At 45.5% G+C, this 23,221-nt stretch overlaps 1 protein-coding gene across 1 annotated transcript; it reads right to left on the reverse strand.

Moving 5' to 3' along the window:
• Window positions 1-20,596: 20,596 nt before the first annotated feature.
• Window positions 20,597-22,432, reverse strand: LOC135398423 (uncharacterized). The gene is made up of 4 exons (XM_064629831.1): window positions 22,230-22,432; window positions 21,973-22,149; window positions 21,764-21,905; window positions 20,597-21,664 (listed from the first exon to the last, which is right to left on the reverse strand). Exons 1-4 carry the CDS (start codon window positions 22,430-22,432, stop codon window positions 20,597-20,599), a joined length of 1,590 nt encoding a protein of 529 aa, XP_064485901.1.
• Window positions 22,433-23,221: the final 789 nt, after the last annotated feature.

Raw genomic sequence — 23,221 nt, forward strand, 5'->3', positions numbered from 1 at the left:
TTGGTAAACGGATCCCAAATCACAGACCCATATTCGAGTACAGGCCTCACAAGGGATTTATATAAACTCATTTTCGTTTCGCATGTTAGAAACCGTAAATTTCGTCTTAAATGCCACAGTTTCTTTCTCGCCTTGTTCACAACGTGGTCTACTTGCGCATTCCATGATAAATCTGACTGAATGATTATCCCTAGGTATTTAACCTGTTCTACTCTCCTAAGTGGAATATTTCCGATACTGTAACCGTGAATAAGAGGTTTCCTTTTGAGTGATATAGACATAACGGTTTTCTCGGGATTAATTGACATCTGCCACATGTCGCACCATTCGTTAATTTTCTCGAGAGCATGTGCAACTATAATATGATCATTCTCATCACTGACTTGACAATAAACAACACAGCCATCAGCGTAAAGTCTAATACATACAGGTAAGTGAGACACCGATTCACAGATATCGTTCATATAAAGAAGAAAGAGTGCTGGTCCCAACACAGATATCTGTGGGACTCCGGAGCGAACCGGAGCTCGTGTGGAACTGGAGCCAGCGAAGTGCACGAATTGTTCCTTATCGGACAAGTAATCAGATATCCACCTAATAACTGCATCATTACGTAAAATATGCTGGAGTTTTTGCTCAAGTTTCTTGTGCACCACTTTATCAAACGCGCGACGGAGATCCAAAAATACAGCATCTGTTTGCTTTTTATCGTTAACTGCAGAAGCGAAGTCGTGCATAATTTCAGTTAATTGTGTAATTGTCGAGTAACCTTTGCGGAACCCGTGCTGTTTCTTTGATAAGATACCGTACTTTTCTACATAACTCATTATGTGTGCCGCTATTATATGTTCCATTACCTTACCAGCAACTGATAATAATGAAATCGGCCTGTAATTCGTGACAATACGCTGGTCCCCATCTTTAGGTATCGGGCTTCGCGACCTTCCATTCTGCCGGCACGGAGCCATCAGGTAAGCTGCGTACATATATATATATATATTTAACCGCAGCTTACGTGATGGCTCCGTGCCGGCAGAATGGAAGGTCGCGAAGGTATGCCCGATACCTAAAGATGAGGACCAGCGTATTGTCACGAATTACAGGCCGATTTCATTATTATATATATATATATATATATGCAGAAAAAAAAGCCATTAAAGAAACAAATAAATGATACTAGACGTGTTTGAAATTCAAACTTACAGATTAACATGGCTTCTATGGCTGCACGCAGAGAAACAGATACTCATGGAACGATGCGGCAGCACCAGAGGACACGTGTTTCGCCGTGTTTGCGGCTCGTCGGCCCTGGGTAGCTGCGCATCGTTCCGAATTGGCAAACAAGGGGTCACTCAGTGAGCGATATACACCTGGGAGGGTGACTGGTGACTGAGCACTCCTCAATGCCACAGTGCAAGCCAGTGAATTGTAATGGAGAAAAAAAAGCCATTCAAGAAACAAATAAATGATGCTAGACGTGTTTGAAATTCAAACTTACAGATTAACATGGCTTCTATGGCTGCACGCAGAGAAACAGATACTCATGGAACGATGCGGCAGCACCAGAGGACAAGTGTTGCGCCGTGTTTGCGGCTCGTCGGCCCTGGGTAGCTGCGCATCGTTCCGAATTGGCAAACCAGGGGTCACTTAGCGAGCGATATACACCTGGGGGGGTGACTGGTGACTGAGCACTCCTCAATGCCACAGTGCAAGCCAGTGAATTGTAATGCAGAAAAAAAAGCCATTAAAGAAACAAACAAATGATACTAGACGTGTTTGAAATTCAAACTTACAGATTAACATGGCTTCTATGGCTGCACGCAGAGAAACAGATACTCATGGAACGATGCGGCAGCACCAGAGGACACGTGTTTCGCCGTGTTTGCGGCTCGTCGGCCCTGGGTAGCTGCGCATCGTTCTGAGTTGGCAAACCAGGGGTCACTCAGCGAGCGATATACACCTGGGAGGGTGACTGGTGACTGAGCACTCCTCAATGCCACAGTGCAAGCCAGTGAATTGTAATGCAGAAAAAAAAGCCATTAAAGAAACAAACAAATGATACTAGACGTGTTTGAAATTCAAACTTACAGATTAACATGGCTTCTATGGCTGCACGCAGAGAAACAGATACTCATGGAACGATGCGGCAGCACCAGAGGACACGTGTTTCGCCGTGTTTGCGGCTCGTCGGCCCTGGGTAGCTGCGCATCGTTCCGAATTGGCAAACCAGGGGTCACTCAGCGAGCGATATACACCTGGGAGGGTGACTGGTGACTGAGCACTCCTCAATGCCACAGTGCAAGCCAGTGAATTGTAATGCAGAAAAAAAAGCCATTAAAGAAACAAACAAATGATACTAGACGTGTTTGAAATTCAAACTTACAGATTAACATGGCTTCTATGGCTGCACGCAGAGAAACAGATACTCATGGAACGATGCGGCAGCACCAGAGGACACGTGTTTCGCCGTGTTTGCGGCTCGTCGGCCCTGGGTAGCTGCGCATCGTTCTGAGTTGGCAAACCAGGGGTCACTCAGCGAGCGATATACACCTGGGAGGGTGACTGAGCACTCCTCAATGCCACACTGCAAGCCAGTGAATTGTAATGCAGAAAAAAAAGCCATTAAAGAAACAAATAAATGATACTAGACGTGTTTGAAATTCAAACTTACAGATTAACATGGCTTCTATGGCTGCACGCAGAGAAACAGATACTCATGGAACGATGCGGCAGCACCAGAGGACACGTGTTTCGCCGTGTTTGCGGCTCGTCGGCCCTGGGTAGCTGCGCATCGTTCTGAATTGGCAAACCAGGGGTCACTCAGCGAGCGATATACACCTGGGAGGGTGACTGAGCACTCCTCAATGCCACAGTGCAAGCCAGTGAATTGTAATGCAGAAAAAAAGCCATTAAAGAAACAAATAAATGATACTAGACGTGTTTGAAATTCAAACTTACAGATTAACATGGCTTCTATGGCTGCACGCAGAGAAACAGATACTCATGGAACGATGTTCGCTCGCTGAGTGACCCCTGGTTTGCCAATTCGGAACGATGCGCAGCTACCCTGGGCCGACGAGCCGCAAACACGGCGAAACACGTGTCCTCTGGTGCTGCCGCATCGTTCCGTGAGTATCTATATCTATCTATATATATAAAGAGGGGGGGAAAGCCATTAAAAAAATATAGGTAAATGATGCTAGACGTGTTTGAAATTCAAACTTACAGTTAAGATGGCTTCTATGGCTGCACGTAGAGAAACAGATACTCATTGAACGATGCGACAGCACCAGAGGACACGTGTTTCGCCGTGTTTGCGGCTCGTCGGCCCTGGGTAGCTGCGCATCGTTCGGGATTGGCAAACCAGGGGTCACTCAGCGAGTGATATACACCTGGGAGGGTGACCGGGCACTCCTCAATGCCACAGTGCAAGCCAGTGAATTATAAAGAGGGGGGAAAGCCATTAAAAAAATATAGGTAAATGATGCTAGACGTGTTTGAAATTCAAACTTACAGTTAAGATGGCTTCTATGGCTGCACGTAGAGAAACAGATACTCATTGAACGATGCGACAGCACCAGAGGACACGTGTTTCGCCGTGTTTGCGGCTCGTCGGCCCTGGGTAGCTGCGCATCGTTCGGGATTGGCAAACCAGGGGTCACTCAGCGAGTGATATACACCTGGGAGGGTGACCGGGCACTCCTCAATGCCACAGTGCAAGCCAGTGAATTATAAAGAGGGGGGGAAAGCCATTAAAAAAATATAGGTAAATGATGCTAGACGTGTTTGAAATTCAAACTTACAGTTAAGATGGCTTCTATGGCTGCACGTAGAGAAACAGATACTCATTGAACGATGCGACAGCACCAGAGGACACGTGTTTCGCCGTGTTTGCGGCTCGTCGGCCCTGGGTAGCTGCGCATCGTTCGGGATTGGCAGACCAGGGGTCACTCAGCGAGTGATATACACCTGGGAGGGTGACCGGGCACTCCTCAATGCCACAGTGCAAGCCAGTGAATTATAAAGAGGGGGGGAAAGCCATTAAAAAAATATAGGTAAATGATGCTAGACGTGTTTGAAATTCAAACTTACAGTTAAGATGGCTTCTATGGCTGCACGTAGAGAAACAGATACTCATTGAACGATGCGACAGCACCAGAGGACACGTGTTTCGCCGTGTTTGCGGCTCGTCGGCCCTGGGTAGCTGCGCATCGTTCGGGATTGGCAAACCAGGGGTCACTCAGCGAGTGATATACACCTGGGAGGGTGACCGGGCACTCCTCAATGCCACAGTGCAAGCCAGTGAATTATAAAGAGGGGGGGAAAGCCATTAAAAAAATATAGGTAAATGATGCTAGACGTGTTTGAAATTCAAACTTACAGTTAAGATGGCTTCTATGGCTGCACGTAGAGAAACAGATACTCATTGAACGATGCGACAGCACCAGAGGACACGTGTTTCGCCGTGTTTGCGGCTCGTCGGCCCTGGGTAGCTGCGCATCGTTCGGGATTGGCAAACCAGGGGTCACTCAGCGAGTGATATACACCTGGGAGGGTGACCGGGCACTCCTCAATGCCACAGTGCAAGCCAGTGAATTATAAAGAGGGGGGGAAAGCCATTAAAAAAATATAGGTAAATGATGCTGGACGTGTTTGAAATTCAAACTTACAGTTAAGATGGCTTCTATGGCTGCACGTAGAGAAACAGATACTCATTGAACGATGCGACAGCACCAGAGGACACGTGTTTCGCCGTGTTTGCGGCTCGTCGGCCCTGGGTAGCTGCGCATCGTTCGGGATTGGCAAACCAGGGGTCACTCAGCGAGTGATATACACCTGGGAGGGTGACCGGGCACTCCTCAATGCCACAGTGCAAGCCAGTGAATTATAAAGAGGGGGGGAAAGCCATTAAAAAAATATAGGTAAATGATGCTAGACGTGTTTGAAATTCAAACTTACAGTTAAGATGGCTTCTATGGCTGCACGTAGAGAAACAGATACTCATTGAACGATGCGACAGCACCAGAGGACACGTGTTTCGCCGTGTTTGCGGCTCGTCGGCCCTGGGTAGCTGCGCATCGTTCGGGATTGGCACTGTGGCATTGAGGAGTGCCCGGTCACCCTCCCAGGTGTATATCACTCGCTGAGTGACCCCTGGTTTGCCAATCCCGAACGATGCGCAGCTACCCAGGGCCGACGAGCCGCAAACACGGCGAAACACGTGTCCTCTGGTGCTGTCGCATCGTTCAATGAGTATCTGTTTCTCTACGTGCAGCCATAGAAGCCATCTTAACTGTAAGTTTGAATTTCAAACACGTCTAGCATCATTTACCTATATTTTTTTAATGGCTTTCCCCCCCCCCTCTTTATAATTCACTGGCTTGCACTGTGGCATTGAGGAGTGCCCGGTCACCCTCCCAGGTGTATATCACTCGCTGAGTGACCCCTGGTTTGCCAATCCCGAACGATGCGCAGCTACCCAGGGCCGACGAGCCGCAAACACGGCGAAACACGTGTCCTCTGGTGCTGTCGCATCGTTCAATGAGTATCTGTTTCTCTACGTGCAGCCATAGAAGCCATCTTAACTGTAAGTTTGAATTTCAAACACGTCTAGCATCATTTACCTATATTTTTTTAATGGCTTTCCCCCCCTCTTTATAATTCACTGGCTTGCTCTGTGGCATTGAGGAGTGCCCGGTCACCCTCCCAGGTGTATATCACTCGCTGAGTGACCCCTGGTTTGCCAATCCCGAACGATGCGCAGCTACCCAGGGCCGACGAGCCGCAAACACGGCGAAACACGTGTCCTCTGGTGCTGTCGCATCGTTCAATGAGTATCTGTTTCTCTACGTGCAGCCATAGAAGCCATCTTAACTGTAAGTTTGAATTTCAAACACGTCTAGCATCATTTACCTATATTTTTTTAATGGCTTTCCCCCCCTCTTTATAATTCACTGGCTTGCACTGTGGCATTGAGGAGTGCCCGGTCACCCTCCCAGGTGTATATCACTCGCTGAGTGACCCCTGGTTTGCCAATCCCGAACGATGCGCAGCTACCCAGGGCCGACGAGCCGCAAACACGGCGAAACACGTGTCCTCTGGTGCTGTCGCATCGTTCAATGAGTATCTATCTATATATATATATATAGGTATTCAATAAAGATCAGAAGTGGAGACGGTGCTTCTACAGGATAAGGAATAAAAGGGGGACTTTATTAAAAACTAAGAGGGGGTATTCGACGTTTCGACAGCAGCGCTGTCTTCAACAGGAATGGAATGGAATTCCTGTTGAAGACAGCGCTGCTGTCGAAACGTCGAATACCCCCTCTTAGTTTTTAATAAAGTCCCCCTTTTATTCCTTATCCTGTAGAAGCACCGTCTCCACTTCTGATCTTTATTGAATACCTTTATTTTTCGTGGTCAACCGCATTCGTTTATTTCAACTTATATATATATATATATATATATATGCTCCTGTTGTAACCGTTACCAATGTTGTCTTTCATATGGCGCAAAATCTTCGCAGACTAGGTCTCGAAAAAATCAATTCCAGAAATTACTGAAATTTAACACCTTTTATAACCGGGGAACTTGTGCGGTAACCATGGTTGTCGTCTGCTAGCATCGTCTGCTTGTCTGCGCCGGTCAGACGATCTACACCAATATCAATGCTCTTGGTAAAAGTTTTGTGGATAAACGTTTATTCGAACATACGGGGACAGTAATTCATTCGTGAGTAGAGCACACAACCGTAACAATCCGTGGAAGCTGATGCTGCAGTACCATGAGCGAAGGTGATGGTGTAGTATAGTCTTTCCTCATTGCTGATCGCGATCTGCTTAGCAGCCTTTTGGGTCATGTAGGGGGTGCCAATCTGGCAAGTAAACGAACTAAGTGTGGCACAGCTTTTTCTTGGGAGCTTTCAGGCCTGGTGAAAAAATTCATGGTTATGCACCTGTCGTAACCATTACCAATGTTGTCTTTCATATGGCGCAAAATGTTGAAAGACCGTTAACGCCTTCCTGTCCATTTCACACACTGTACCACACAAAATGTACCACGGAAATGTGATTTAAGCTGCCTGTTATGCTTCATTCCCACTCGTGACCCCCGAACCGTTTGAAAAAAAAAAAAAAGACGGTTCGAACCATTATAGTTGCCTTCCGGAGCTGAACCGGAACTGAACGCTTATCGTCGAACCTAAACCCGAACGAACCGATAAACGTTTCGGTTCGACTCTCTTATACCAAGTCATCTACCACCCGACTACATTTCCGTATCCTGGTCCCCTGCGTATGTGTCACAGTGGGATTGTTTATCCGTGCATCTCTGTATCTGTGTGTCCGTGCATTGTAATACGGAGTTCGTACACTTTTTGGGTAAAACAGGAAGCGACGTTTACATCTCAGAGCTGCAGACCAAAATTAACACGTGTGAACAGATGAATACAATGCATCCCCTGTTGCTGGCCTCACGAAAAAAAGATTTTGTCATGGCGCGACCGGGCATGACGGCGTGAGTGCTAGCAGGCAGGAATCAGCTGTGCACCAACAATGCGATGTTTTCTTTTTCTTTGTATTTTTCGCAATGGACTCATTATGGCCACTCACTGAAGAAATGCAAACGTCTAACCACTACGGGTACATATGTATAGCTATGTGGTCATCACGATGCCCTTCTGTTTGGAGCTGTCAAAATCTCTGATAACTGCAAGGTGTGTCCCAGTGAAAAGGTGACTGCTGTCAAATAAAATGGAAGGCATCAACAATGTTTAATTTTTATTATGGGTCATTCAAAGTAGTCCCCCGTCGACTCAATGCACCGCTCGAACCGCCTGTGAAACTGCTCGAAGCAGTGCCTGAAGTCCTCCTTCGGTATGGCTCTGAGGAACCCCGGCCCATCGTCTTAAATGTCCTCTATGGAGTCATGCCGTGTACCCTTCATGGCCAACTTCAATTTTGGGAACAGCCAGAAGTCCGCTGGAGTCAGGTCTGGGGAGTAGCGCGGATGATTTAGGACAATAATGCTTTTCTTCGTCAAGAAATCGCGCACAACCTTCGCATTGTGCGCAGGGGCATTGTCGTGCAACAACGACCATGATCCTTGCTCGCGGTACTCCTGTCTTTTCCGAAGAATTTTGCCCCACAAACGGGTCAAAATACCGACGTAGTATTTCGCGTTTACTGCCTGACCCTGTGTAATGTATTCAATATGAATTATTCCCTTTGAATCAAAGAAAACTGTCATGAGAATTTTGACTCGACTCTTCTGCATTCTTGGCTTCCTGAGCTTCTCGTCATCTGCCGATCTCCACTCGGCGCTCTGCCGCTTGGTCGACGGTTCGTGCTGGAAGCACCACGTTTCATCGCCCGTTACGATGCTTGGGAGGAATTCAGGATCCTCTGCTGCGGTTCCCTGCATGTCTCTGCAGTGCTCCAGTCTGGCGCGCTTCTGGTCGCTTGTCAGGGACATGAGGCACAAATCGCGCGCAAAGCTTTCGTTTTTGCAGGTCTTCCCTCAAAATGCGATGCACGCTTGTTTTGGGAATGCCGGTGAGCTCCTCGGTGTGTCGTACAGAGATGCATCGGTCTGCAGCAAGCACTTCCGCAACCGGCAACTCTTTGCACGTTTTCTTCATTTCGGGATGTCTTCGAGGCTCCCGGCCGTGGATCATCTTCCAGGGCATCCCTGCACTCACGCAACCTCGAAAGCCACTTAAAGATACTTTTACGACTCATTGCCTCAGTTCCATACGCAGTTTGGATCCTCTCAAAGGTTTCTGTTGTCGACTTCCCCAAGTTGAAACAAAATTTCACATTGGCACGCTGCTCCATCGTTGAAAAATCTACAAAGCGACGGTCATGCCAAGGCAATTCAACCCAACCGGACTGACTGATAAGTAACGAGAGAATGTCATCGCCAGCTCGCTACACGATATATTGGGACTGAACGCGCCTAGTCTTTACACGTGGATAGGCTATGGCCAAATCCATAATCTCGATCATTGCGCCTCCCGGACTTGGACATTGGGAGAGGATCTCGCCTCCGTACAACTTCTTTGCTCTCCCCGATTACTCTCTCTCTCTCTCAGCTTTGCTTCTAGCATCTCTCCTTATGATTTCTGTGACTATAGTAAATGCCGCACACTCTAATTAAAAAAAGAAATCTTTAGTTTTGGCAGCACGATCTGTAACATATGCATACAATACAAGGTAAATCTAAAAAGGTAGCGAAGGCCGGAAAAATAAGAAATCTGACCCGGCAACCCTGGTATTTTGATGCACGAGCGAACCTGGGTGTTGCGAGGACAAATACGAATGTAAACAACTTTTTTTACAACGAGGAGATAAGTTAGGCGTGTACTAATCACTTACCCGGATATTCAAAATAGGAAAGAGTGCCTCTTTGCCTGCTCTATGCGTACGTCAAAGTCGTGCAGAGTAAGCGAGTTTCCGCATTCTGCTGCTCTCCGGGGGCTGCGTATGTGCATTTCCTCAAATTGCTCCGTTTGTTGTGCCGCACGGACTGCTTCGCATTTTTGCGTGTATTTATTGCTATATTGTACAAGAACACTCGAGTTACACATTTGGGGACCTGAAGGTAAGCTCAATGTGCAGTAGAGAAGCTGAACATAGAATATTCGCTATTGCAGGCCCCGGTAAAGGCGTGAGCCATGTCCAGATACACACATAGATGTGCGACATTGCTCTGCGGCGTGCTCTGAACAGCAGAGGAGACTGTCGCTGACGGCACCACACAAGCGGCAATGCTTTCTTGCTTGCTTCTGATTGCATTTGGTGGTTGTGCATTTGAACATGGTGTTGCAGTGAGCTCTGGGGCTTGGGATAGCAACCAGTTCTTGTATAATATCCTGCATACATTTTTGTGCAACATATACTTACAATGGGAACCATTTTACGGATGCTAGCATTGCTGGAATTTTGTGACGTGAAGCTGCAGAGCTGTTCTGTTTTGTTGGCACCCCGCGTTGCTGTGTGTACACCACTTTGCACAGATTGCACTTTTACACACAGGAAGGCTCAGGTGGGATGCAGTCCCGACACTTAAGTGCTCTTCATATAATGCTGGTAAGTATGCTGTAAGTATAGAGCAAGCTGCAAGGGCTGCAGAAAAAAGCACAGTTTGAGGTAACTCGTTACAAGTAACTCGTGACTGTAACTAAGTTCCTTTTTTTGGTAACTTGTAACTTAACTCGGTACTCCTGCGCAGTGGTAACTTAAAGAGGAACTCGTTCCTTTTCCAGGTAACTTTGCCAAAGTAAGTTAAGTTCCAATTACTTTTAATTCGCTTTTCACTCACATCCACATATTTTCTTGGTTTCTCTCCGGTTCCATCATGGCATTTTTTTTTTTTTATAAAACGTGATATTCAATCAATGACAGTATTTTATTCAGGAAGTAAAAACCGCTGCCATTGAAATGAAGCTGAAGCATTGTACGCCCACCGGGAGTAAAGTTGCATAGTTTAGTCCTCTACCAGAGAAACGTCATCATGACGCTGGTAGACAGACTGACACCGAAACAAATCGGAAGGAGATGGCTGGGTTCCACGAACGGGCACTTGTTCGCTGCCACCTATTTAAAGAAAAGTAGGACCGAAGGACGTGTCCCTTTTAGGGACCATCGTAGTCCCCTCAAGACCGTGGCTTTCGGGCGCGACCTTGTTCACCCCTAGCTTCGAGCGCAGTTCAATCAACCACTCCTCCGTGTTGCACTCCTCCGCAGTCAACTCAAGGTCTAACTTAACAGCTCATGCGCGCTGCACCTGCGTAATGCTATTTTGTGTCCGAAGTAACTTGAAAGTAACTCGTTCTTTTTTTAAGTACTCAGTAACTGCGAGTTACGTTTCAGGCTGAAGAACTTCGTTATTAACTGAGTTAGATTTTTCACTCGGTAACTTAACTCGTAACGAGTTCTTTTGGACGGGTAACTTCGCAATCTATGGAAAAAAAGTGCACAGACTCCAGGCTTGCAACGAAAAATTGCACAATGATCTTCAGGGACGTCAGCAATCAAGAACAATCTGTGAACTCGTGCAGAGTCTGAAAGAACACTGCAGCACTTGCTAACACCCGTGAAGAAGCTTTTGAGTGCAATATTGACAAGTTTCTTACCGGCCAAGGGGCCAGGTCTAAGCTCTCAGTAAATCTTCTGGTCAAACGAAACATTTCAACTTTGTGTTGTGTATGCTGACTTATTCAGTCCTTTTCTTCGAGTGCGTTTGTTTTGATCCGTGAGGACGCAAAAATGCAGAGCTGAAGGACTGTACCGGGCATCTGAAGGCAGCAGGGCAAGTTGCAAGGCTGACGTAATTGTTCAACTGCTGTTTGTACATATTTGTTTAACCTCTTTCATAATTTTACTCGGTGCACATGAAGACCATGTAAATGCTTCTGGAGAGCTTAGAAACATTGTTCGTAGTACGGAATGCTTTACTGAGTAATATAGTGTCGCATGGTGCTTATTATACATTTTGTGCTTTGCATTGTGTTATTTTGAATGTCTTAGGTTGACTGTCATGTGCATATACCATGTACAAGGGGCCATGCACACTTACTGCTGTTTGCCCTCCCACAAGAGAATTGCTATCTTGAATTACTCAACACCTTTAAAGGGACTCTGACAAGAAGTTCAACAAATCTTTCGTTTGCATCTATTACGAGGGTATAATATGCCTCCAAGCCACACGCGAAATATTTTGGCTGCGCGCGGCGGCAAAGTTTGCCAAACGGGGAGCTGAAAACCAGCTTGGCTTTTCCTCCTCAACTCGCGCAATCGGCGCCGAAATCTAGCCTCTTTGTAGTGGATATCTGCCAATTTCCGTGTGCGTGAGGTTCATGTTTCATTGGGCGCATGGACCGGAAGTTCTGTTGTTAGTGAGTTTGTGAGAGCCGCGGCATCCGGAAAGCGATTTTCAATATGGACGCCAAAGCAAGAAATGCGAAGACTTCGAGCCCGGAACTTTTTGCTGACCTTTCTGCGATAGAGAAGGAAATTATGTGTGCTGAACAGTTCGGGAGCCTCGCTTTCGAAACGTCGCCGATGCCGCAAATGCAAGCCGAAGTCAAAGCTCTACGAACACCATGTCACAGATGAAGAAACAGGATCAGTCGCCTGTCTTCGACAGACAGGTAAGCGATGAGCTTTTTAACGCACACTGTGATCGAACATGTAAACGTTCTCCGAAATTTGGTGTCATCGTATTTAATGCGTACTTGCTGTTTAAGGCGCCGGTGCGGCTGGTGTGTTATAAGTTCCATAAGGATATCGAATGCTTGTGCTGCAAGGAGCTCGAAAGCGCAGCCGAATGACAGCATATGAGCAACCAGCAACCCACGAAGATTTCATAAACAGGTATGCAATGTGCACTTTTTTGTAATGCAGTGTGATTCGTTTGTTACAGTGACGTTTAGCAAAAATTTTTGTCGCAAAAAAGTAAACAATGGCTCCAAACCAACCGAATATTCACTGGACTCTTTCGCGCTCATGCCCTGCCCTACGATGCCCTGGCGACAATAGCCACACGTCATTTTGACGTCGCGCACCATCAACCATTCAAAATGCAGGGCGCCTATACACTGATTTTGTTTTAATATCGGGTAGTGAGGTCAATTCTAAACATATTTACACTTGTTCAGCCCAAGGTAGCCAGATTAAAAGGTACCAAAATCCCACAATATTCCATTTCATGTGCGCACTATGTTTTGAGCGCTGTATTGCTCCGCGAGGTCACAGCAGTGTCCTCACAACCGGTTCTCCCCGCACGCTGCTGTTTGTGTCAACGAGGCCCGTCATTGGCTAGGAGTCCGAAATCTGCCCCATCTCCAGTGACTGGAATGCAGCTTTGCTATACGTGCGAGACGTGTGACGTAGGTGCTCTCCGAGTAGGAAGGAGAGACTCACGCGGATTATGCTCTTTGAATGGCATTGTTTCGTGGTAAAGGCGCTTGCTAGAAGTAAATGAATTTCATAATGGGATATCGTGAGCCACGTTCTTTCATAGAGCATAATAACTGGAGAATATTCCTGGAGCTGTTTAGTGCCCCTTTAAAATTTGGGCGCCCAAAATTGGTTTGGCCCTGCATCAAAGTCACTAAAAACTCCAGTACAGGCAGACAATACAGACAATACAGAACTGTGAATTGGAGAAAAGCAATATAGGCAACTGTGTAATTGTCAGTGTGCTGTGTCTTAAGTCACCTTTTTATTTTATTTTTATTTTATTTGGGTAATATTGCTGACCGCCCAGTGGCAGCGTAGGCAAAGAGACACTAGGCCGAACAATTAACACAACAAGCATAACAAGCAGGATTCTTAACATTCGGTGGTAACAATACGTATGACAACATGGTAATATCAACGAGTGCGAAAGACTATGTTAAGATGCTAGCAAACATACTTGTTATAGTTGAAACAAACGTGTCTGTATCATTTAAAGATATGACGGATTCAGGAAGCAAATTCCACTCAACTGAGGTTCTGTGAACAAAAGAAATCTGACAAGCGCTAATGCGAGGCGTAGGCAGATAAATATGTCGGCTGTGTCGTGTCCTAGACTCGCACAGACTAGAGTAGCGGAATTATTGTTTATAGTCTATCCTGACTTCCCTCTGCAAGAGCTGAAAATGTATTCTTTATGTATTGTCCTGTGCTTAGGTTTTTAGCGTAGGCTTTTAGCGATATTGAGTGTTCTTACTTTCGATTCACTGAAAAGTAAAAAAAAAATGTTGGTTTCTAAAAGAATACAGCATGTGTAGTAATATACAGGGTGTGTGCAGATAAATTGCAGCCGCTCTCAAGTACATGTGGAAATGCCACGGCACACACCCTGTACTGTGACCGGTTACCTATTTGCCTAAACTATATTTTATGTACATCTGCGTAGACGATATGGATATACTGCGTATCGCCAGTTTGCAATGCGTTTTTACCATAAGCTTGGGAAAAACAAGAGCATCGGCATCCCAGCCTGTGCAGTGAACAGGGTCTGGCGAGCCTTCCACACAGAAACTGCAACAGGCTTCACGTACCTAACATCCTAACTGGATGTACCTCTTCGCACAGCTCGTCTATCGCATTTAAAATAATTCAGCACCTCTATTTAGGATGACTTATAGCTCTCAGGATGATGCATGGTTCATGAGTTCAATATGTTGTGTTGAAACACAAAACTATTCTTTTTTTACGAGTCTTGCGGAACAATAGATGAGCACTCCTTTCGTGACATTGTGTACCGTTGCTACACTGAACAATTTCTTGAGCGAGACTGATGAACAAATGAAAAGCAGAGTCTGCCTTTCAAATATGCATGTTCCTTGTAACTTCTGTATTTGTTAAGTGACCCATGTTGGTGTCCCCCCACATGTAATGCCCGCAAGGGCCTTTGAGGTATATTCATGAATAAATAAATATCAAAACCAGAAAAAGATGTAACATCTATTGTAATACCTATCCTCTCTTTGTGTGAATGATACATAAACATTCTCAGAAGGTATGTTGTCGCACTTTGCCTCATTGCGCCTAAACCCTAATTCCACCTCTTACATCATCTCCACATCCTCAATCTCCAAAGCTGTACAAGGCTAAAGTAATCAGGTACTATATAAAAAAAGGGGGAAGGAGGAAATTAAAAGCTGACACATCTAAAATTCAAAGAAACACTGGTGCTTTCTCAGGGCTACTCATGTCTCAGTCCTGGATCAGGTCCCCATAGAAAACAGCTTTTCTGAGCCTCAGTGATTGATTCCCTTGATTGCGCTGACTGTGAGGCAATACTCATCGGCTTGGTGGCAAGTGGGCTTGCGTCTGATAGTGCGGTTTGGAATGAAGGGAGCAAGGAACATCTCTCTACGGTCTTAAGAAGGATATCAACATAACCTGTGAAGGCATAGCATTTCATATTGCTTTGAGTAAGTACAACACTGCTCATAGAAGTTGCGACCATTCATGTTGGGAAAGCATGCTGAAGTTATCTCAGGCAGTGCATCCAGAACTGGGAGTCAGGTTCATAGAGAGCACCTTATAAGAGGAACAGCGACAGTGCCCAGTAAAGACACTCCAGGAATTTCGTGCAGGTTTAGGAGGTCACGCCTTTTAACAGTTTTGATGGAAAGCAGGGTGTGTGTAACGCTGACCTCTGGTGTATGAGTTCTTGTTATCTACAATCAGGTACCCATGTTCTAGTAATCTGGAAAAGCCTTAGCTCTCTTGCAGGAAATTGCTAATGAATCTGAGTGTCTTCTGTGGAAACAGGTTGTAATTGTCTTTCTATCCACCCTTCTTAGTTGCCCGAGCAAAAGCAAATATGTAATGCTGTACACAATATATAATGCTAGCACACAAATTGCTTTGAGTGTTCTCGGGCTCCTGAAATGGAGCTACTTCGTGCATACGCTGTGCCATGTCGGCAAGAACATAAATCAGATTGCCTTTACTTTCGAAATTAGCCCTTCAGTGCTTCATGTGACTGCAAAAGTGGTATCCCCTGAATAATAGGCAATAAGAATGGTTTCTACAATGTAATGAGCTTTGTAAAACAACAACTTTATTTGAAAATATATTCCAAATGCCGGGTGACGACCCGATAATGTAACATCCTTTACTGCAAACACCGCTCAACACAACAATTAAAAACAGAGCGTAAACGTTTTGCCGCCTATCCGGGTGGCATCATCAGTACAACAGAGGCCAAAGACGAGCACATCAGCCTACTTATCTAAGAGGGCGTCATACACATGCGATAGGGGGCCACGGTTTGTATTACAGGCTGATGCATCAAGTCTGATAAACCAGGATTCTAAGAACTTTCTCGGGCCACATGGCTAGTTATGTGCAAAGGTTACCGCACCATCAAAATTAAATACATGCCCCTTAGGCCAACAATGGTAGACTAGTTCGGTCCTGGTTTGAGTAACATTAGAAGCCTTGGTAACGTCCCTTGTGCGCTCTTTTAGTCTTGTCCCACGGCTTTTGTCTGTCTCGCCAATGTTGGTTGCATCGCGGTCTATGCACTTAACTTTATATGCACAGTCTTAATGCCTGATGGGCAGAGTGCCCTTCAAATAGCGTATGAAACACCTTGGATGAAAGGAATGCAGGAGTCAAATCAGTGAACCACTGATTTGACTCCTTCGATGTTGTTTTTGACTGTTCTCTGTTGTAGCGATGATGCCCACCCGGATAGGCGACGAAACGTTCACTCTCTATGTTCTCAATCGTTGTGTTAAGTCGTTGTTTTCAGTAAAGGATTCTACATTATGAACTTTGTTTGAATGATGATTAGTGGCGAGCTTCATACCCTGGGCCAGTACTCCAACAATTAACGATGAAAGATCAAAGCCAGCCTCTGAACATCAGTTCTTTCATACTCTAACAATTACTTGCGGTATAATGTAGTGAAATGGGGTAACGAGCCTTGTAAACAATTTACTTGGCAATATATTTATTTATCTGTCATAGGTTGAAGAACCGTGTGGTGTTACATAACGGAGGGGCGTGTAATTATACAAGACCGATCACCTAAAGGCCTTGCTTCACACTAGATTAAAATGTGATGCAAATGTAACGTGACAAACGCTGCATGGTGGCGATATGATAGGTTCTCCTCACGAATTGTTGGCACGGTTGTGATTAGTCAAGAAACTGCATATCCAGCTAATGGTAGCAGGACCAAATTTTAATGAGGCTAGTTTGGCCAACAAGCGAGCATAAAGCACAGTGTCAAAAGCCCTTACAAAATAAAAAAAATGCTGCATTTACGTGTACCCATAAATCAACAGTTTAAAATGCTGCGACCGAATTATGTTAGTTTTGCCTAAACACCGTTTTCTAAAGCCATGCTGGAATTTAAAAAAAGAAATTGGTAGACTCAACATGGTTAACAACGAGCTGGTATATGATGTGTTCCATTAGTTTACAGGGGACCCAAAAAAGTGGAGCTGGTTAGTAAATAGAAGGAGCATAGTTGACACCTCTTCCGAAGACAGAAATTAGCTTGTGACCTATGCCCTCGACTCAGACACATACAAAGCACCTTTCACACAGATTAACGCATCTTCGTTCCAGCACTTCCACCTTCAAATGTTCATCGATGTTGAGTGGTCTGTCATCCTTGTAACACAGATCTTAATTGAAATGCAGGTGCATAAGGGATGCTCTGAAAGAAAAGTGTTTGGTTTTAGTCCTCTTAATGTTTCCAAAAACAAACTTCACAGTGACTATTCTTCTGAAATGAGCAACTCCAAAACGAAAGCAAAAAATATCTCTGGCCATATCATTTTATCCAACTGAAACATGGCACTTCAATTGAATAATGGCAGTTAAACATGATGATGATGATTCAATTTTTAATGGCGCATAAGCAACTCAAGCCAAATGCCGGGTGACGACCCCATAATGTAACATCCTTTACTTCACAATTTTCCATGGTTTTGGCGCATTATAGCCTATAGTGCGCCAAAACCATGGAAAAATTGTGACTATTAAAAATCAGACGATTATACTAAAATAATATTATAATAAAAATAAGCAGTCAAAGAAACGCAGAAACAATTGTTGGCATTGTGTGGCTGGTGTCGAGTTTTCCACACTAGGTGTTCAATAATAATGTACGCTAGATATGCTATAGCATCAAAAGTACAGCGATATACACACTCAATATGTTGCAGAAGCGTATACGAAGAGGGGAGTCAAGTCCTGTAGATCACATAAACAAAATACAGAAGCCGACACTGAAGATTTTTGTTTAAGTTTAATTTGTACAAGCTTTCGCGTGGAGGTCCACGCTTCCTCAGGTACAAAGTGAAGTGGCGACACACATAAGTATATATAGTATAGACATATCCGCCACCTGCAGTGGCTTGGTGGCGCTAGCGTCACCTGCCCCCTATCGGCATCTCCGGAAAATCTGGGTAGTAGGATTGTGGGAATGCTGAGGCCCACCGCTAGTTTTCTGCAGTCGTGCGGGCGGTGGTTACGGTTTTGCGTGGTGTTTTTGCGCAAAGTTTGGCTTCGGCATGCCGGTAGTCGTGTTGCGGTATGGCTTCAGTCCTTTGACATCAGTAGACAGGTTCTTCCGCGGGGAATCCCTCAAGAAGGGCAGGAAACTGGTGCATGCGCGTTATGTGTACAGCGCCCAGGAAATTTTCTTCGACGGAGGGTCCACGGTTTCAGCGAAATGCCATTCGCAAGTGAGGCGTCACAGCTACGAGATACAGCTTGAGGTAAGTGAAGACTTGCAATAGAACGTTAATTGCCTCGCTTTCATTCACATTCCACATGGTGTGATATGTCTAGATCCGTGTTTTGTGTGAACGCTTCGGGTCGTGACAACCTTGGCGTCCCTTTTTGCAGCTGAACCAGGATAGGAGGATCACCAGAGGAATATGCAGTTGTAAAATTGGCCCATCTGGAATGTGTAAACATACAGCCGCTGTTGCCCTCCTCATCAGTCAAGGTGGCTACCCATCGTGTACCGACGAACGCCAGCGGTGGGGCCGACCGCACAGCGAAAAACCGGACTACGATGCCAAGGAATCAGTGAGCCAATTATTCGGTGGTATGAATTTTGCCCCATTATAGCACTTTGGCGCACTCATGGAGGTATAAGCATGCGTACACCAGGAATTAAGTTTGCAAGGGTTTGGTACACATATACAGTCTGTCCACGCTAAATGTGAACAGGATCTCCAACAAGATGTGCTTTCATAGGCTAACTGATCTGTTTCCTGAAAAGCTTGTATAAGAAACACGTGGATCTTGCAACAATGCAGCACCTGTTTCTTACACAAGTGTTCAAGCAACAAGTGTATATATATATATATATATGTTTTTTTTGTAGCATACAAAGAGACATTCATTGGCGGTCATCCTCCAGCTGAAACTCCTCCTTGTCTGCAGCACTTCCCTGGTATTCAGTGTCCTCTCATGTATATGCTTCAGAAAGAAGCAACATCTCAAAGCGATAGAGTGGTTCGCAGCCTTTTGGACGAGCTCGTGGACACCGTGGCTACAACTGTGGAACAAGAGAAGCTTGACAGGGTGCTCTCCTGGGTTACGTCAGAGAGGCCTGTGTACCGACTGTTAAAAGTCAGTGGAGGTTTCCCCATTATGACGCTTTCACCTGTACCTGTAAAGGAGCTCGTGACCGTGTCGGAGCTGAGCTTCTTCCGTGACATGGTGGAATGCACAAACGACAACGTGCGAGAGATTGCCAGGATGACCGTTAAGCAATCAGGATGTGCAAGGTAAACGGAATGAGTACCATCATTCTAGCTGTATGAAAGCTGTTATAAGTTCTTAAATACCTTCACAGATGGCACAGGGAAAGAGTAGTGAGGGTATCGAGCTCAGTGGCGCACCAAGTATACAGGAGACGAGGCAGGTTTGCTGATCTAGCGGTGAAGCTAGCGAGGCCAAGATCATTCAGTTCAGCTGCTACTGCTTACGGTATGTATTTCCTTTTGTGACAAATGTATAACCAGTAAACTATACAAACTGAACAAAGTAGCTGCATGCACTGGTGGTGCTGCTAAAGAAGTCCATCACGTTCTGCGTCCAGAGTAGCAAGTCTAGCCACTGATTCCGTGTAAATCGGTGCCATGTTATATACCGTTGGAATCACTGTCCCCTATTCAGGAAGTGCTACGGAAGCCGCTGCAAGACGTGAGTTTGAACAGAAGTTCGGGGTTGCTGTGACTCAGGTACAGGTCCATAGTGTTGCACGTTCCAGGCAAAGGATGTTCGAGGGAACAGCCTGTGGAATCTTCTCCTGTTTTGTTTGTTTATTATCTGTCGCACGGTCACTTTGTTCGTAATGGATCAGTTAAGGGTTATGCAGGAGCTATGAGATCAACTATGATTTACAGCATGACCATTACTTGCTTGTTTTGCATTTCAGGTTGGGCTCTTGGTGCACCCCACACAGTCCTGGCTATGTTCAAGCCCAGACGGCACGTTTTTCACGGATGATGGTCTCACATTACTGGAAATCAAGTGCCCCTATTCACGCCGAGGTTTACAAATCATAGATCCTGCAACATGCACCAGCTACGTGCCGTACATAGCTTATGAGAATGGCTGCCTGCGCTTGAGGCGTCAGCACTGCTACTACACACAAGTGCAAGTATCAATGTACGTTGCAAATGTTCAGGAATGCTTTTTCTTTGTGTATACAGACAGGCATAGCATTATGTTAATCATCGACCGTGATGATGAGTTCTTGTCCGAGGTTATTCCTCACCTTGAACACTTTTACTTCAATGTGTATCTGAAGGAGCTAATTAAGACAAGGTTTGTCTAAATAAACTGCTTCAAATCCTGCCAGGGGATTGTGTTGTCTTTCCTCTGTCTGCATCCATGGTAACGCATACCATTCGATTTATCTCTTGGCATGTACAGCTTCACATCTGCATGCTGAAGATGGAAACTACCACAAGACTGAAATATTGCACATTTTATTGTAAGCTCTTTTAGTCTATTTACAGTAACTGTGACAGTGTTGCATAGCTTGATCTTCTATGGGGCATGGTGAAGCCGCCCAGCTATGTTTGGTACACTAATGCACAAAAAATAACTATTTACAGGGTGCTTTCAGAATCCTCTTTTTTAAGTATGTGTGGCTGCAGGTTTGCCAGCACACAACACATGTGAAACACATGGCTCATTGCAGGAATAAGAGATATTGGAATGCGATTTGTCAATATTCCAAAGATTTTCAATCTTTGAATTGCACGCTCAACATGAACTCTGACATTCGAAATATGGTAAGTATCATCGACCTCCTCAGGTGTAAATGGGATGCCCCCACATGAAAAAGGCGGCATCACTAGCACTGCGTTCTTGTCAGTTACGCTTGCACGGATACCAGGAAAGCCCTTGTCAGCTAGGATGACATCACCAGGGCCAACTAGGTTGAGAAAGCCGGAGCGAATACTGATGTCTGCATCCGAGCTGCGGCCTCCGAATGCTTCAGACTTGAATATGATCATGCCGTTTGGTGCAATCGCAACAAGGAATTTGAGTGTGTATCCACTCTTGTACGTGGAATAGAGATTATGCTTTTGCCTTATTTCAGGAGGTACCTCAGTTTTTACCTCAGTACAATCCACTATCATTGTACAGTCAGGATAGTGTGCCCGGAAACATGCTGGTGATGTCGCCTTGATTACGTCAAGTGGTGGCTTGTATACCCAACTGCGAGTTGCACGACATAGTGTGCCTAGGATTGCATGAAATATTCGTGAAGCTGTCGTCTCATGTAGCCCAAACAACACCCCGAGCATACGAAATGGCACACCATGTTTCATCTTCACAAGGAACAATAAAAGCTTATTTTCTGCTGTCACATAGTCTGATCGCTCTGCTACTCTGGGAATGAGGCTCAAAAGTAAGGCGAACACTTTGTCACTAACACCACATAGATCAGGAATGGCCCTTTTAGTTGCAAATGCACTGTCACAGCCAAGGAAAACACAGGCACGGGCGTCGGGACCTACGGAATGAGATGATGTGGATGGCTTTGTAAGATGGCTTGAATCCTGAAGAGCTGCGTGGGAGACCATTGTGCTCGCACAACCATCTTCAGATATGCCCAGGAAGAGAGTCAGTCTCCAACACACATCACCTCGGGGCTCTGTCTGTGTCTCCTGTGGCAAGACATGCATACATTAGTGCTCGACAATCACACAGAGACTGTGCAGAGCAATGTGTACAAGCCCTTGATATGCGGGCGCTGTAGTTTGTACCTTTTCGCAAGCTGGGTTTAGGTCGTATGCGTCATAGCCTGGTGTGTCGCAACACGTGTCAATGCTTGAATAGGTTTCACTGTTTTCCAGCTGCTGTTCACTCTGCTGTCTTGCAACAGTAGAAATATGTCGTCCATTCCACCTGTGTTTACATTAGTATAGGTTGCAGCCGTTGCTAAATCAGTGTTCACCCCATCATTTCAACTCACCGTTTAAATCTTGAAAGTCTGTCTTGAGGAACCTTGGGTTCCTGCATGAGGTAGTCCCTTGGAAATAGCGTTGGGATGTAGCCAGGATGCTTCTCGATGTTGCTGCTCTGATTTCCAACAAAATGTAGGCTGCAGATTCTTGTATTTTCAGTAGGCTCCCAAGCCACTCCGTCTGGGCTGTGGATAGTTAGCACATTTGTTAAGGACAAGTGTAAAACTGATAAGCGAAAAAGAGCACACAACGCAAAAGAACTCACCTCACGCGCCGCACGGCATTTATCCAACGTCGCCGCCGGTCCCTTTCATATGGTTTGCTGGGGAAGCGATAAAACTTTACGTTCTCGTCCACACCTTCGCGCCGATGACACTTGAAGACACAGCAGTAGCGGCGGCTTGTTGACTTTTTCTTCGTTTTCCGAACTTCATGCGCCAATCCATTGGACGGCCACGCGTCCTCCATCGCAAACAGGCCTCGAAATAACGAGCACGCAACGTCCACACCAGTCGGAGAGAGGCTAGCAGGGACACCTTTACGCGGCACTTAGCCACTCTCCTACTACCCAAACATTAGCACGTGACCGGTTGGGAGCGCTCGCGTTGCCCGGGAAACTCCACTGCAGGGAGCGGATACGACTAAACACACTGCTGTACAAAGAAAGGGAAGAGGAAAGGAGGTATGGTGCCACATGTCTGTGTACAATGAATGGCTGGGCAGACGGATAAGTGACCTCTAACCGTTTAAGAACAGTAAAAGGTGTTGTTGTGAACAAAAAGGCTCGCCAACCCAGTTTCGCGGAAGGGGGGTCAGGAGTATGGGAAACGAGTGGCCCAGAATGGACAAAAGGGAAGGTTACGGATTATCTAACGGAGTACCAGACGATGACTGAAAGTGGGGATTCAAGAATTGTGCACAAATAAATATAGATATATAACTATTAAATTTACATAAGCGGATATAACGAGCCAGGACTAAGATTCAGACCATTTTGGTGTGAGACACTTGAATTGCGAAATTAAGTAGGACTCTCTATTCTTACGTTTAATGTCGGTGCGGAACCCAGATTCTAGCAATATAATTTTCAAATCAGTTTCAAAATCGTGATTAGGTTGATTGAAGTGAATGGCGACAGGAGTTTGGCGGGCATTTAGGATATCAAAATTGCGGCCATAAAATCTTTTTCTCATTGTGTTGGAGGTTTCACCGATGTATTGTGAATTGCACTTGCAGCAGAATATCAAGTAACAAATA

Source organism: Ornithodoros turicata, chromosome 6 (genome assembly GCF_037126465.1).
Source record: "Ornithodoros turicata isolate Travis chromosome 6, ASM3712646v1, whole genome shotgun sequence".
Lineage (NCBI taxonomy): Eukaryota > Metazoa > Arthropoda > Arachnida > Ixodida > Argasidae > Ornithodoros > Ornithodoros turicata.

Coding starts and splice junctions, on each gene's coding strand:
- LOC135398423 (XM_064629831.1), bottom strand. CDS start 22,432: ATGGAGGACGCGTGGCCGTCCAATGGATTGGCGCATGAAGTTCGGAAA. Junction 22,150..22,229: donor AATGCCGTGCGGCGCGTGAG/GTGAGTTCTTTT, acceptor AACTATCCACAG/CCCAGACGGAGTGGCTTGGG. Junction 21,665..21,763: donor TAAACCCAGCTTGCGAAAAG/GTACAAACTACA, acceptor GTCTTGCCACAG/GAGACACAGACAGAGCCCCG.